Consider the following 15,570-nt stretch of genomic DNA (forward strand, 5'->3'; position numbering starts at 1 on the left):
CGTCGCTCCCTGCTTGTTTGCTGGGACCAGGCTGGAAGCCACTCTCATTTCAGAGCCACGGTCCCCAAAGTGCCAGAAGCTGTATATAGGCTTGGGAGCAAGGTCCCTTTGCTTCAGTCAGACCTCAGTTCAGACAGGCATTTGACTTGGTGGCTCAGCAACTGAGCCGTTCGTGTATTTAATTCAGTACCTATTTAATTCTTAAATTTAATTCACTTGGGGCAGGCATTCTGTGCTCAGCCCTTTCCACTTTCCTGTGCCCAGAGCAGCCCTGGTCTGAACTGCCAGCCCAGGACCACGAGCCTCAGACCAACGCACAGGGCTGGCACCTCTGCCTGCAAGGGGAGCCAGGAGCCTCTGCGGGGCTACTGAGCTGAGGTGCAGGCTTAGGACCTGCTCTCCCATAGCTTCCCTGGCTATGAAATAATATTGTTTAACCAGGAAGTCCCTGCACTCGTGGCAATGAGGTGGGTCTCAAGTGCAACACTCGCCTCCCTCAACACTAGAAACAGAAAGTTATTCAGTGGGCAGAGCTTCAACATTTCCTCGCTAAGGTTTAGAACAAGATGTAACAGCTGTAGTTAAAATTACCCCATCTCTGCTGCCTCCCACCACACCAGAGAAGATATTTTTAGGTTAAGAGAGTCTTACCACAGAAAGCACTGATGACAATCTGCTCAGCTCCTGGGGAGCTGAGGCACATAGATCTCAACCACGCTACTGCACGGAGAACATTAATACAAGCCGGCCAGTGGCTTTCTGATGGCCTTGGTTCAATCATTTAGGCACTGAACCACTCGTTTCCCATTGGATTTGATATGTAGAGAGGTGGCGGCAGATCTCCTATGTCTCTACCAAAGAGGAAGAGGAGGGATGCGTTCCCCAGCAGCAATGTGGTCCCAATCAAGCGTGCTCTGAAGGTCCCTCTCCTACCTTCAGTGAAACTGGCCCAACGCCTCTTCCTCTAGCACTGGTGTGATGGAGCTGCCAAGCACAAAGGCAACTCCAGGTTGCCCAAGGGTTGCTGTGTGGTGAGATGTCGTGTCAGTGCCTCTGCTTGGCAAGAAATATGTGGGAAGAGAGAGAGCAGAGCTCAGAGAGGCACCTCCAGCTGGCAAGTCTCTCCCAGAGTTTTATTTTGTCAGTGACCTGCTGTATGCCTGCCCTGCTGAATCACTGCCATCCCCTCTACTCTTTGTAGCTCAGTCTCTTCCCACTCCATGGGAGTGATCCATAACAGTCCTCAGTTACCTGTGTGAATCTGGTACAGATGCAGGCGTAAGAGCTGTGATCACAGAGTCCAGGGGTTTGGCATATTTGTCGTGAGAGGCAGGAGGATACATCCAGCGCTCATACTAAAGTCTTGCACTAATGTGGACATATAAAACTCTAGGCTGCAAATACGCCTCTGAGTTAAGCGTGTATGTATAAAAACAAGCACAAACTTCATCAAATTAAAAAAAAAAAAAAGGATATGAACTTTTCACCGTATATGTTAAAAAACCAGAGAGGGAGCCTCTGAATTTTACCATTCATGTATACATTTATTAAGCCAAAGGAGTTTGATCACGTCATGGTATGTTACTATAGCACATGAGATCCCTTCTCTTCAACTTTGCTAGCAATGGTTATTTTAATTATTTATTTTTTTCCTTTTGAGCTTAAACAAATTAACTCTTTCAACATTTCCCCATGAAAGGCTCTTTTGTGGTCCTGTCCTTTCCTTTTTCCTTTCCTTCCTCCTTTCTTTTCCTTTCTCCTTCCTTTTTTTTCTTTCATTTTCTTTCTCCTTTCCTTTCCTGATTTTCTTACAGTACAAAACAAATGTTTCACAGACATGTAAACATAACCATCATGGAAATTACACTGCACCTAAAGTTAACTTTACTGTGTTATGGACGTTTTGTTAGATTTATATCCTGTTAGATGTACTTCGGCTCAGTGACTCCTTCAATGGAAGTTATTAATGGCACCTGCACTGCAGTAGTGCCTGGAGGCCCTGGCGAGAGTTAAGGGCCTTCTGTGTGTGGTGCTGTATAAATACTTCAGTGTAACTCACACTGAGGTCCCTGGTAAGAATGGCATTCACTGATCTGATTCACTATAACCCTCTTTGCTTCCCTGTGGTCAGTGGTGACCCTCACAGATTACAGGAGTTGAAGGGAAACTCTAGGAGTTGGCATTCAACTACTACTGAAGAGAGGAGAAATGTTACTAGGGGTCAATCCAGATGCCTGCAGCCCTGTGAGTAAAGCTTCTCACACTCATGGGAATGCTCATACGATTAAGAAACTCCTGTGGGAAAAGTCTGCTGGCTTGAGTCCTTGGATGACTGAACTCCAAGAAAGCATGTGAAAAAAGCAGACTGGTTCCTTTTCTCTAGTAATTCTCAGTATAATTCCCAGAGAAGAAGGGACAGGGTCGGCTGCTTGGTTTCAGCATTTCGAATGTCTTGAGTTCTGATCCCCAAATTAAAGAAGTCTCTGCTTTGCCTTGGGTTACTGTAATCAGGCCTGGAAAAGTCTGTTGGACACACTTAGTCATCAGGAGGCGGTGGCTTGCCACTACAGCATGGAGGGCCTCTGTTATACGGTGCGAAGGCTGCGTCCTAGGCAGGAATTCTGAAAATTGTGTGCGGTCAACAGCAGAAATTATTTTGAAACCACTTCAGAGCAATTGCAATTTAAATAACGATTTTAACTTGACATTTGAGGTGAAAAAAAAAGGATTACATGAAATAAATAGCAAAGAAACAACGTCCCTGCACAAACATAATATATTCCTGCCTATGAAGCACCCTTTGCAAGTTATTGCCCTTTAGGTTATGTCAGATGTTTAGATGAACCCTTTAGAGCTAAAATACAGTACTCTGAAATGAGGTTAGAAAAATTTAAAAAAAGGGAACTGTGTACAATGCTCTCTTCAAAACAAACTTCCCACTGGGGTAGCCTAGGAGTGCGAGGCCTCAATAGACATAGAGCCGATCTGAGATGGCCGCAGGCATGTGTGTCATGATCTGCATGCGCAGCCACCAGTAGTAATCCATGGGGTGGTAGCGGGTGTAGGGGGTCGTGGAGGTGAGCGCGTGGGCAACGCTCTCGATGACCGGCGAGGTGTCTGTCGAGCCGCTGTTGCAGTACGTCTCCATCTTGCTGACCTGCTCGTCGAAGTACTTCCTGCCGTAGTCTTTGCGCACTATCTCAGGGAGCTCGTCCCACATTTTGTCGGCTATGGCTTTGATCCGCTCGGGGCTGTAGAGGTTGGTGGCAGCTATGAAGTTGCCCGGCTCCACGATGCTGACCATCACCCCCTGGGGCTGCATTTCGTACCGCAGGCAGTCGGAGAAGGCTTCCACGCCAAACTTGGTGATGCAGTACGGCGAGCGGGCAGGACTGCCCATCCGACCCATCATGCTACTGATGTTCACTACACGACCTAGGCGGGGGCCAGGTAGAGCACAGCTGAGTTGAGATGTGCAGAGCAGATACCTGACACAAACCTCCCACCAGATCCCTGAACGTGCATCCACCCCTCCCCGCATGTCCCTAAGAGCTGCCTGGCAGACCCGCTGGTGGCTCTATCTGAGCATTCCCACCCTATGCACCAGCCTTCAGGCAGGAGAAGCCCACTGCGGGGTGCTCCCTGGCTCCTTGCACCCCAGGGCACAGGCACACAGCAACACACAAAGTGTGGTGCTATGGGGAACATGGAAGAGGCTGGACAGAACCTGCACGGTGGGAAACTGGATTGCTCAGCAGCAATCAGGACTGAGCCCAGCCAAGAGGAAGCAGCATCAAAGGAAACCTCTGGCACCAAGACTGAGCTTGTTTATTTGCAAGGCTAAGGCACGATATCCAGGAGCCCAGCGGTAGCTTATAGTGTCTGCCTCCCAAAGGGGCATAGCTTGCTCCTGTACCACAAACAGAAAAAGCAGTCTAAGCCCACTGCATCCTTCTCCATGTGACAGCTGGATTATGGCTTTGGGCACAGAGCTGGGTCTTTCCTCCTCTTCCATTATGGCAGGGGAGAGCGCTGGTAGGAGACTGGATGCTGCAGTCTAACCAGAGTCTGCCTTTCTCTGCACTTTCTATCAGTGCTCTGTGATGAGTTATATGAGAAAGAGCAACCTCGACCACAGAAGCAGACACCTTCTCATGGCAGAGAAATGCTCCCTGGGCCACATATAGTAAAAAATATCCTCATTTAGTCAGGTAGTTGGCCCCACTACAAGAACTATTTTGCATTTTTATGCTGAGGCTCATGTGAGCTCCAGAGCCATTGTGCCTGTGCTGTGGGTCACATTCTGTCTGTAAAGGTAGGAAGGTGGCCAGTGGTGCAGGGAGAAGTGTAGTAAACCTTCTGGTCTCTGTCACAGTAAGACACGGGACAGGGCAAAGGACCCACTCCACCGAGTGAAAGTCAGGAGGAGATCACTCACCCTTTGACCTCCGGATGAGCGGCAGGAAGGCCTTGGTGGTTCGCACAGTGCCCCACAGGTTCACTTCAGCCACCTCCATGTAGGTGTCCATGCTGGTGAACTCGACTTCCCCAAACGTGGAGATCCCAGCGTTGTTAACCAGCCCCCAGAGCCCTACAAGGTAGAATCAAGCAGAAAGTTTTCCCTCTATGAAACCAATGAGATCAGCTTGGAAAAGGCCTGGTTAATAGGTAACTGAACCAGAAAGCTCTTCATTAAGACCTGTAATGATGACAACCAGATAGAAGAGAACCCAGAGCAAACCTTAGTCTCCTGAACAAATATAACCACAATCAAAATCTGTTTGTAGTGCCCAACACTGCAACCACAAAGTACTGTGAGTATATCTTCCAGTGAAATTCTGAAACAGCAAACAGGATTTCAGCTTGTCTAAGCTGTTCTGCTTGATATTCTCTTTTTATCCATCATGATTTTTAAAAGCAGCAAAGGACACTCTCTAAGTGCAAATAATAAGAATAAAAAAGACTTTGTAAGAAACAAAAGTAATTCTTTTGGTATAAAATCTCTTGTGTCACCATAAGATTTAGAATGTCTGCAATACTGGTAAGGAGGATATGGAAATGGCTGAGCCTGCCATGGCCTCTCCCTTTTATTCTGCTCTAAGCAAGATATGAACAGAAGCTATCAACTCATTTGCCAATGAAAACAAGGTTTAGAAAGGAATTTGGAATAAAATGAACTCACTTCATATATTTTCTAATTGCACAGGAAACACTGAGAAAGGTCTGGGTTGGCATCTCTCTGCTTTTTATAAATTCTTGCTGTTAGCTGTTGACTGACTGTGTCTAAATCTACGTTCTCAGAAGCAGCCCAGAGAAAGCAACGTCCTCTTGGCCAATGCTTGAGAATACAGGGCTGGAAAATTTTATAAAGAAGAAATGTATACATAAAAATAAATATTAAAAAAAAAAAAAGTAAAATAAATAAATTTTTGCAAAATCCAAAATAAAAAATTACTGGTTGTTCTGTTTGTGAACAACCTTCAGGTGCTGAAGTGGGACACTCCTTAAGGAGAAAAATGTAGGTCACCAAAGGGTGGAAAGGTTTTAGGAATGCATGAGCAACTGGAATTTTCATAGTACCAGAACAGAGTTTGCTCTCCTCACATCAGAATGAGGCAGGCATGCTAAGAAAGACAGGTACAGCTACCCCTGGAACTATGAAATGTATAATATATAGTAATATTTGTGATAGCATTAATAATAGTCAGCTTCATAAGAAATCCTTTTGATAACATCTCTATTTCCTTTGTTTTTAGAAAGTATAGGGGAGACACTTTGGTTGCTAATCCACAATCTTTGGGCACTGGCCAGGTTTTAAGACATAAAGGGGGTCGCAATAAATGTCAGTTCACAGCAGTAAAGCACTCATCCCAGGGCCTTGAAGTACCACCTCAATTTCTGCTTATGTCCCTATGGGAGCTAGTGAATAAAAAAGCCAAGTCCTTTTGTTGTTGTTGTTTGCAGATGCTCTCTTAAGGTGCAAGTGGGAAGCTGCCTTCTGATATGGCACATTTAAACAGGCCGTTTGTTCTGCACTGCTGCTCCTCAAAGCTTTTTGCCCTTCAATGTATTACTGCTCAGCTTCTGAAGTGTGCCCTGAAAATGCTCTCGGTGCCCAGCTGAGGGAGCTCTTGTCACCTATCTTCGTGTGACCTGACAGACCTCTGGATGCACCAACCTTTCTCTGGGTCCTCCAGGCTGCTATTCACGTGCTCCACTGCTCGGTCCACTTCTTTGCTGTCACAGACATTGAGCTGGACAGTTCTCATTCGGTCACTCTTCATGTTGTCCAGATCCTTGGAGCCACCATCTCCCTTGTCCTAGAGGGGAAGAAAGAGCTGGTTTCAATCTGGCCAAAGAACTTGTGTAGAAGATCAGAAATGTATCAACCACCAAATCAAGCAAGAGAGTGCACAGGGCAATCAGAATGATCAGGACAGTCCTGCAGTACAAAAGGGCACAGACAGGGCTGCTCCTGCAGAAGAAAACCATTCCTTGAGCAGCTCTATCTGACCATCAGCCCTGTCATCGAGTTGGCTGCTACAAACTGCTGCAGCAATCGAAAGCAGGAGGAGCTGGATCTGCCCAGCAAGGTTACTCCTGCCCCAGTACCAGCTCTGAGATCAAGCTATGCTCCACTACCACAGGTGCTGTGGTCACTTTGGCCTGTGCACAGGGCACAACAAATGGTGTGGTGGTGGTAACGGTATAAAACACTTACACACCATATTAGTATGAATTTGTAGCTATCCCTGAATTGCTTTCAGACTGCTCACTTGCCCCCTCAGAGAGCCCACGCCAGGCAGCACACTTTAGGTACCACACTGCCCATACAAGAGTGGCCTTACACACTGCTCCGTCTCCGGGCCACCTTATCTTCCAAAACACCTTCTCCTGGATCCTCTTGTTCCTGGCCTTATCTGCTGGGCTCACACACAGGACCCCGAAGCTCACTGACTGGGGTACCTGGCGTCTCCTTTATCTTCTCCACCCTTCCTTATTCCAAAGCAGATCGTTAATACTGGTTAGTGCTGGTCCTTAAGAGAAGGCATTTACTGCATTCTCCTCACACAGAAGCATCTCACATACAAAATGGAGCCATTAGAAGTCCCATGCATAGCTTTATGGTGTTTGGTTTTATGGTCAACAAAAACAGCTTCATGCTAAGTTTGTTGCTCACTCAAACCCACTTTGGTGCTGAGTCAGCACGTATGGCAAAGCACTGGAAAGCACACAAAGGCCCAAAAAGGGGAAAAAGGGAGTAAGTTGGCAAAAGGGAATCAGCAAATGTAAGCATACAAGTCCCTTGGAATCAGCAGATAGAGCTAAAAGGAGAACAGCAAAGCCAACGTGCTTCTTCCTCCAGTGCCAGGTCTGTGAGGTGCTATGAAATCGCCTGCCAGAGGAGAAAGCTCCAGGAGCCAATATGTGGGCGCAAGGTGGAGAAAAGCATGTCGTTCGACATGTCAGAAGGTTTGGCAAAAGATGTGCAGCAGTGGACTTCTGAGTATCCGATTCACTTTGCATGACCAGGTCTATGGGCCACAGAAATGCACCAGCGTCAGAGGCCTCATAAGCTTTGCTGGACACTTCACAGCATCCCCTTCCTCCTCCCTCACAGAGCTGGCTCTGCAAGCTCTCCCTGAGCTGGGATCCTGACCCAAGAGTTAGACCCCAGCCATTCACCCAGGCCCACAGGGTCATCCCCTCAGCTCTCCACAAAGGGCAGAAGGGGGGTGCTCCAGCCAGGTACCCTGTGACTGTGTCATGTCCTCCTGGCACAGGGCACAGCACATCCCTCAACCCTTGGGCCCCACACAGCAGTGGAAGGGTCTCCTCATGCGTCCACAGGCCCCATGGCAGGAGGATCCAGCTCTCATACATTTAAAAAGCACACCACTGCCTCGTCTTCCTCTTTCCACGGTCACTCTCATGGCCCTCAGCTTGGATCTCTATCACCGCGTCCCTGAAGTGGCACGTCACACCCTGTGGCTCTCAGCACTCTTTTGGGCCCTCCAGGAACTTGCCTGCATGCTGGGCTGCTCAGATAACCTCTGCCTGCTCATTCCCCTGCAAGCTCCAAGAGGCCTGAGCACACACAGCAAAGCAAACAGGGATTGCACGACACTCCTGACAGCCGTGACCAACACCACGTATGTCCACTGGTAACAGATACTGCTGGAAAAATACCTTCTTCATCTCGTGTCAGCTGGCTCCTCCAGCTGTTAACCAAAGAGGAGAAATAAGACAGCTGCAGCGTGATTGTTCATGGGATCCAGTCTACTACTGTCTTTTGGCAACGAAGCACCAACACTCACTGATACATTTGTTGGTGAAAATGTTAGGAACCAACAGTGTGAAATAGCACTTAGCACAGATGCATCCTCAGGGTCCCCTTAGTCATGACTCCAAACACCTCCCAGGTCTCCTTCAGCAAAAAACAGCTGGGTGCTCAGGATCTGGCCACTCTAGGAAACCCTTCCTAATGAAGGTCAGCACTGTACACACTTTTTGTCTGCAAGGAGAGTGCACACCCAGGGGACACGATGGCTCCCCAAATTGGAGTATGTTTCTGATGTGCAGCTGTGCTCTGAGAAGCAGTCACATGAAAATAACACTCAAGTTTCATACTCATTTCCTCTCAGTGAGGGCTAGGACAAATATACCCAGTTTACAAGCAAAATGTGATGCTTCTTACTTCCACCTCTAGTTCCACGTAGAACCTAAAACACACTAGGCATTCTCTGTCCCTAAGATCAGCACCAACAATAACACTGATCAGAATTCTCTTTATGTTTTGTCTGATGAAACTTATGGCATAAATAGAAGTCAGCTCAGTCTCTTGGAGTTTAGTTCTACAGGGCTAAGAACTTGTTTGTTTGTTTGTTTGTTTTTCCATAAAGTATATGACCTGAAGACACAGAGTAGGCCAAACAATGAACATGGGAGCTTATAGTGTTTTTTCTGATGACAGTTGGTGTCACCAGTCTTGCCATGATCACACAGATTTTGGAACATGGAACATGAATCCAGATAAAAAAAACACAGCATTTAATTATACAGAGATAAAGCAAAGACTTCTGCTGATTCTTGGAGAGGAAACAAACACTGATAAAAGCTAAAAGGAGTTCGGTCATGTGCTTTGTTTCAGCTTATTCTGAAATTGTCAAAGTCCATGATTTTCCACTAATGTGCTTGCAGTAGCATGTGTATTGAAGACACCAAAATGGAAGGGAGGTTTCAGCAACAGTTAAACGCATGCTCACTGAAAATCAGGTCTTTCTGGCAGCTCAGACTGAGGAAGTGAAATACAGAAGTAACCCTGTAGCTCTGAAATTTTGGACTACTGTCAACATATAGGCAGGCAATTATTCTGAACAGTGGTTTTTAAGTCTCAGTGTTATTATCTCTTCTAATGTTGACTTTTAGTTACAAAAGCAGAGTAAAAATAGCTGCAAAAAAAAGCAGCTTTCTACCCTCCCCCTTTTCAATACCTTTGGAAAAGCAGCAGTTTATAGAAAGTATCTTGTTCTGCTGTGAAGCCTGTAGAGGGAGCCCATGTTAAAAAATACAGCCTTGACCCAAGGCTGAGACACCGCAAGGGGACAGAGCAATCTGAACACAAATTTCTCATTTGAAAAAAACGTGGCAGAAAGAAACTAATAATTTAAGCAAAACTTTGTAATAATGGAAAGACTAACATCAGAAAAAGTATTGATAACATTTAAAAAAAGAAAACAACACCTGACTAAGTCTCTTTAAATAATATAACTATTCAGGACACATTTGCAGTGGTAAGTGAGCAAAAAGATTTGGATCAAAGTAACTGACCCACCCCAGGATATCCTGAGGAGTACGTTTGCTTCCATCGGGAAATGGCCATGCTGCTGAAAATGTGCCAGTGTTTCACAAGGAAAGGCTAAAGCTGTTATTCACCATGATGAGGCATCTCTGACTGCTCTTAGAGAGTGTATCAACAACTGCACCACTCGGCTATTTGTGGCCTGAATCTGCTCTCAGTTGCACTAGTGGGACTTTACCACCTTCACAGCGAGTTCAGTGTGCACCTCCAACGCACACTAGAGCACAGTTGTATTCACCTATATAGAAATAAATCCTTATACCATATGCTATAAAATCACTGGTGGTTTGATAGATGTAATAATTAATCAAAATAAACTCTGAATAATGATGTATAAACTGAGTGCACTTCCAAAGATCCAGACTCAGCCTGGTACTAAAAGTACTTATGGATAACCCTATAAACTCAGGTGTGGGGTTCTGGTTGACTGGGATTGGAACAGACTACAGTGTTGTAATTCAAATAAGAACCTTTCTGCAGTGCTGTTTATGGTCTAGACTAGATAATACTCTATGAAATTCAAGCACCTGTGCCTTTCCCTTTGGGCTGCCAACAACCCTCCCTCTCCTTGGCAAGATGCTCTGCAGAGCAGAGATGAAAGACTGGATTTGTTGTGTCTGTTCACGTGCCACAGATGAAGAACAAAGTTTTTGGTTTTCCTACCTTTTGCAGGCAGCCAGCGTAAACAATGAAGCCTTTGGCATGCAGGTGCTTGGCCAAGGCAAATCCGAACCCTGAGTCGCAACCTGTTATAAGCACAGCTCTACTGCCGATCTGCAAAACAAAACAAAACAATGCGCTGGAACTGAGTACTCAAAATCAGTGACTTGCAGTACGCAGAACAAAACCATGTCCTTGGCCAGGAGCAGTCTGTTCCAGGGACATTTTCTATGTTCATTGCCAGCTACTGCCACCCACAGCCTCCTGAAGACAAGAAACAGGTTCTAGCACCTCCGGCAAACAACTTTGAAGGCAGAGACCAAGCAAACTATCACTCTCTGGCATTTCACATCCATCATGAAATCTGAAAATATACCAGAGAGTTCTCAATAAATTATTTTTCTTCAATAGCAACTGCTCCTATTGTTCTGTGCCTTGCAGCCTGTAAGGTGTGGGGAAGATAGGTAGACTAAAAAAAGGCGGTATGTTAACCTTACTGACTGCTCATTTATCTTTCTCCCTCTAGTGTATAAAACCTCTAGTGCTGCATTTTAAAAGCTAAGTAGAATCAAGGGAATTGAAATTAAGACCAGTTGGTGATTTTCTTTTCTTGTCTTTTTTTTTTTTTGTCTTCTGATCTTCCTAACTTATAATTTGAATAGAAGTACATCTCTTTCCTTCTCCAAACCCCTTGCCATAGCCCAAACAGAGGCCACAGTTAAGCAGCATGTTGAGAACCACACAGTGCATCAAACATCCTAGCAGCAACAGGTGCGCATGCAGCAAGGTGCTGCTGTGGGTGGGATGAGGTAGTAACTGCTTGCAATTCATTCCAACTCATCTCTGTTAAAACTAGAAATGTGGCTTTCAACAGGATACACAGGGACTGATCAGTCCCACCTAGCAATGACGTGAGGGCTGCACCTGAATTCCTTTTAACTCTGTCCAAGGCTTACAGAGCAAGATGTGCATGCTCTAGCCCTGCTACAGTGCTGAGTTCTGTGCCACATGACAGACAACAGGGCAAAACAACCCCTTTCCATTTGCTTGGCACTATTTCTGTCAAGCTACCGCCTTCAAGGAAAAGGCTATTAAAGAAGGGGATCACTCTCCAGAATAAGATGAGGACACACCAACTTATTTACATGACTTTATACAACCATACACTGGAAAGAGATTTGTTAAGAACCTGTCATAGAAATACCCTCCACTCTAAGGTGGAAGATTTCATCTGCTGAGTGAGTTCCAAAAATAGAAAAAAAAACACTGGTGCGATTGTTTATTTCCATCCTTAGTAGCATGCACCATGTTGCGTCAATGGAAGCGCTGTGCTAGGAAAGAATGTGGAGTATGCTGAAGAGGTCCAGCTCAGAGTCTTTCGGGCGAATAGGAAAGAAGAATTTGGTCACCAGACTTCAGGGAGTTTAAAGCTCCAGCTCAGTAGAACTGGTTCCCAATCTGGAAACCACAATCACACTCACCTGATCAACCTCACTTGCATAAGAGCGGCTACCAGATGAGGACAAGAGAGGGAAGCAAAATCTTTTCACAGGCCTGTTAAAAAAAATACAGAACAATCAGGCATGGGGTTTCTTATCCATACCCTGGTGCTGCAGCATTACACATGAGAGAGAATGTGGTGTTACCTTTCTACATGGTGCAGACTGTCACTTGAGAGGACAGAATCTGGACATTTCTTCCTCTGCAATGTCTATCCATGCATTAGATACTCTTAGACAGATCTTATATCTCCTCTTTGCAACTGCTTAAAGTAAGAGATACTCGTTTTTTGAGCAGTATCTGCCATGCAGATCTGAAGTTCCTCTGCACAGTATGTCTGACTCTGAAGTAAACGAAGTGTGTTCACAAATACAGACCACAGCAAAGCAACAGTGCCTTCCAGGTGAGTATCTGTTTTATAAAAGCTATGCAACCAGTAGCATCACATCGTCTTAGGTCTTACTGTCATTAATCAAAACCAGGCCTAGACAACACATCAGATTGACCCTGTCCTCCATCCTTGCCAGACACCTCTCTGGACTATCTCTGCTTTTTCATATTTCGATCTGGGCCCTGACATGGCCCCCTGCCTTCTGGCTCTCCCCTAGACATGCTGTATTTCAGCTACTCTCTGGTTCCTCTAACATCTATCCTTCAGTAGAGATTATCTTCCAGGCCACTCTTCTAAGTGAATTTGCTTAATCACCCACAGTTATCTCCTGCTCAGACATCACAGGCACTCCTAGGGTGACCTGTGCAACACTGAACAGCAATCTGCAGACACTGTGGCCTCTGAGCTGTATTTTCTGCTAACAGGGCTAAAGACTGGGTCTAACAGCACAACAGCTTTGAAGCAGGTGGGAAGGGAGCTGACCTACATGCAGGTAATGGTATCCACTCACCTTCCTGCTCTTCGCAGTTCCGCTCTTTTTCTAACTTTCAATGTCAGAAGCTCAATCAACTCTTGAAACAGCAATGGCCAATTTCATTGCTGCAAAGGTCAGACCCCAGACCCAAACTGCCTGTTAACATTACTGACCAGAATCCTGGCTTAGAACGTTTGTCTCAACACTAAGCTTCTCTGTGTTTTTCAAAGTGCCCAGATACATTCATAATGCTTCTTTTAATTGTATGAAGTTAATTATTATTTTTCAGTGTCACATCTGGTCCTGTTATTTCACTGCAACACAGTGAACAATTGATTTGCTGCACTCTATTCACAGTAACCTGTAGTGAATAACTGCTTCGTGTTCTTTCTACCTTGACTTGAAGGCAAGGGCATTAAAATCGATGCCAGCTGCTGATCAGCAGGAATGTCATCAGAGGAAACAGTTAAGAAGCACAGACGATGCTAGCCCTCAAGTACACTAATGTACCATGAGCCATTTTTGTCATTCTGCATGACTGAATTCTAGAGATCACAACTGAGGCTTTTAAAATGCACAGATGGTCCACAAATTAAATCTGTCCTTGTAACCACACATTTGTTTTTGTTCAGTTACACTAATAAAAGCATTTCTCAGCTTGAAGAGTCAAGTACATAAATGTTACCTTAGTGCATTAAGATACTGCTATCATGGTCAACACCATCTTTCAGACAAACAGTTGCATTTCCATTTCAGATTTAGCAGTGTATGGGTAGTTCAAAAACCACAAAACTTTGTACCAAGCCCCGACTACAAGAAGCACAAAGTGAAAAAAAAAGTCTTTTCTGAACTTAATAAAACATTAATTTGAATATTTAAGGTCACAGCAGATAGATTCCTGCTGGTGCAGCTTGAGTCTGTTGTGGTGTAGATAGCAGATAAAAGGGTCAACCTGTTTGCATAGGAAATCTTTAATTGCTTTGCTATCTTTGCTCTTTACAGCTCTGTCACAGGAGCCATCCATGGCAGTGATGGTGCCACACACCACTATCAATAGCAGTGGAACAACAACAGAAGTGGCAATTCTGGCTTAGTCCATTAAACTGCTTGTTTACAATTAGCAATACACACACTATTGTTTGGGAACCTTGCTTTAAAGCAAGCCCTGTGAGAATAATCAATTTGCTCTGAATTTGAACTATATATATATATATATATATATTATATATATATATATATTTTTTTTCAGACCTAGGAGTTAGAATTAGGTAGGCAATTTTTTGCCAATTCATGTTCAGAAAAAAAAAAAAGAAAGAAAAAAAAATAATAAAAAAAAAAACACCTTCAGTTTCATTACCCAACCCAAGTTCCTTTCCACGTCTTCTTCACCAAGTTACTTACCTGAAGCCATTCCCTGGGTCCTTGAAATTCAGTTTTTTCACAGAGATGTTCAGGAGAGGCCGGGACAGCTTGGTTGCCAACATGTTTCCAATTAAGACACTCTACCAACAAGGCTATCCTTCCTTAGACCTGCAAGACAAGATAGCACCTCAGCTTTAGTTGCTCAATTATTTTGTAAGTCGTGCTGACTCCAAGTATTTCAAAGAGAAAATCAAGTCCAAAGAACTCATCTTTCCCCCTGGCAGTCCCTCACACCGAGATAAACGGCTCAACCTTCAGCCACCTCGAGCTGCCTTTAAAGAAGGAAAAAGATTACACGTAAACTGACGAGCAGGAAGTCATTTCAAGAAAACGTCCATTTCTCTTTGTTTAATGCATCCTAAACTATATTATCAGAAATAACTAAAAATTGAGTTGTTTACTCATGCAATATATTATTTCAAGTGATAAATATAAAATAATTTTCAACTAAAACAGAAGTTCAAGCCACGGGTGACGTTACGTTACGTGTTCCCAAAGCAATCCCTGGGCTTTATGGCTCATACAGCCACGTGCTTAAAAATAAATTTCTTTGTAATTAATTAGCTGGACAATGCACACGGAATGAGTAAGTTATTAGGGGAAGAAAACAGCTCAAGAGCTGGAGTGAAGCACAGAAGGTCGATTTCAATCGTACCCCCTTTGGATAAACCAGATCCAGCGCACACTACGCAAACACAGACACACAAAAAACGTCTCCCCAGCCTAAAGCACAGCTTCCTCCATTACAGATGAGAAATGCTGCCTAGTTTGGGGATCTTTTTTATATCTCTGCTGAATTCTGTGCTGCTGCCGCAGCTTCGGGGCCTGCAGCGTGAAAGGCCTAAGCGAAAAAAAAAAAAACCACGTCAAATTCCCGATAAAAGAGCTGTTGTTGGACAGCAGGCTAGGAAAAGAAAGCTCTAGAAACCTCGATGAAGGCAGCTTTGCGGCGCTGCGCTGCGAGGTGCCGGGGGTCCGGCCGGCCCCTAACCCCTGCTGCTGCCCGGCCCGGAGCTCGGCCAGCTGCGGAGGGGCCCCGGGGGGCTATGAACTCCCTGCCGGCCCCGAGCAGGCTGCAGGTGGAGGCAGCCCGGGGGGGCGAGGGGAGATGCCGACCCCTGGGGATGTCGGCGGGGGGGGGGAGTCCCGGGGAGCCGCGCCGCGCCGCGCCTTACCTGGAGCCGGCGGGGGGCTGCGGGGCGCTGCCGCCGTTTGAATGAGGCTGTGGCGGTGCCGGTGCCCCGGGGGCGGGCCGGGGGA

At 45.5% G+C, this 15,570-nt stretch overlaps 1 protein-coding gene across 1 annotated transcript; it reads right to left on the bottom strand.

The window, feature by feature from the left end:
* Positions 1-1,888: 1,888 nt before the first annotated feature.
* Positions 1,889-15,567, bottom strand: BDH1 (3-hydroxybutyrate dehydrogenase 1). Its single transcript, XM_032193324.1, has 7 exons — positions 15,486-15,567; positions 14,290-14,418; positions 12,004-12,076; positions 10,526-10,636; positions 6,179-6,320; positions 4,439-4,591; positions 1,889-3,435 (listed from the first exon to the last, which is right to left on the bottom strand). The coding sequence occupies exons 2-7, from the start codon at positions 14,370-14,372 to the stop codon at positions 2,966-2,968; spliced, it is 1,032 nt and encodes a 343-aa protein (XP_032049215.1). The 5' UTR covers positions 14,373-14,418; positions 15,486-15,567; the 3' UTR covers positions 1,889-2,965.
* Positions 15,568-15,570: the final 3 nt, after the last annotated feature.

Source organism: Aythya fuligula, chromosome 9 (assembly GCF_009819795.1).
Source record: "Aythya fuligula isolate bAytFul2 chromosome 9, bAytFul2.pri, whole genome shotgun sequence".
In the NCBI taxonomy this organism is placed as follows: domain Eukaryota; kingdom Metazoa; phylum Chordata; class Aves; order Anseriformes; family Anatidae; genus Aythya; species Aythya fuligula.

Bases quoted from the DNA above. Each gene is read 5' to 3' on its own strand.
- BDH1 (XM_032193324.1), bottom strand. From the start codon at position 14,372: ATGTTGGCAACCAAGCTGTCCCGGCCTCTCCTGAACATCTCTGTGAAA. The intron at 12,077-14,289 runs GTAAGTAACTTG...TTTTTTTAACAG, and splicing joins GACCCAGGGAATGGCTTCAG to GCCTGTGAAAAGATTTTGCT. The intron at 10,637-12,003 runs GTGAGTGTGATT...TTTGTTTTGCAG, and splicing joins ATGCAAGTGAGGTTGATCAG to ATCGGCAGTAGAGCTGTGCT.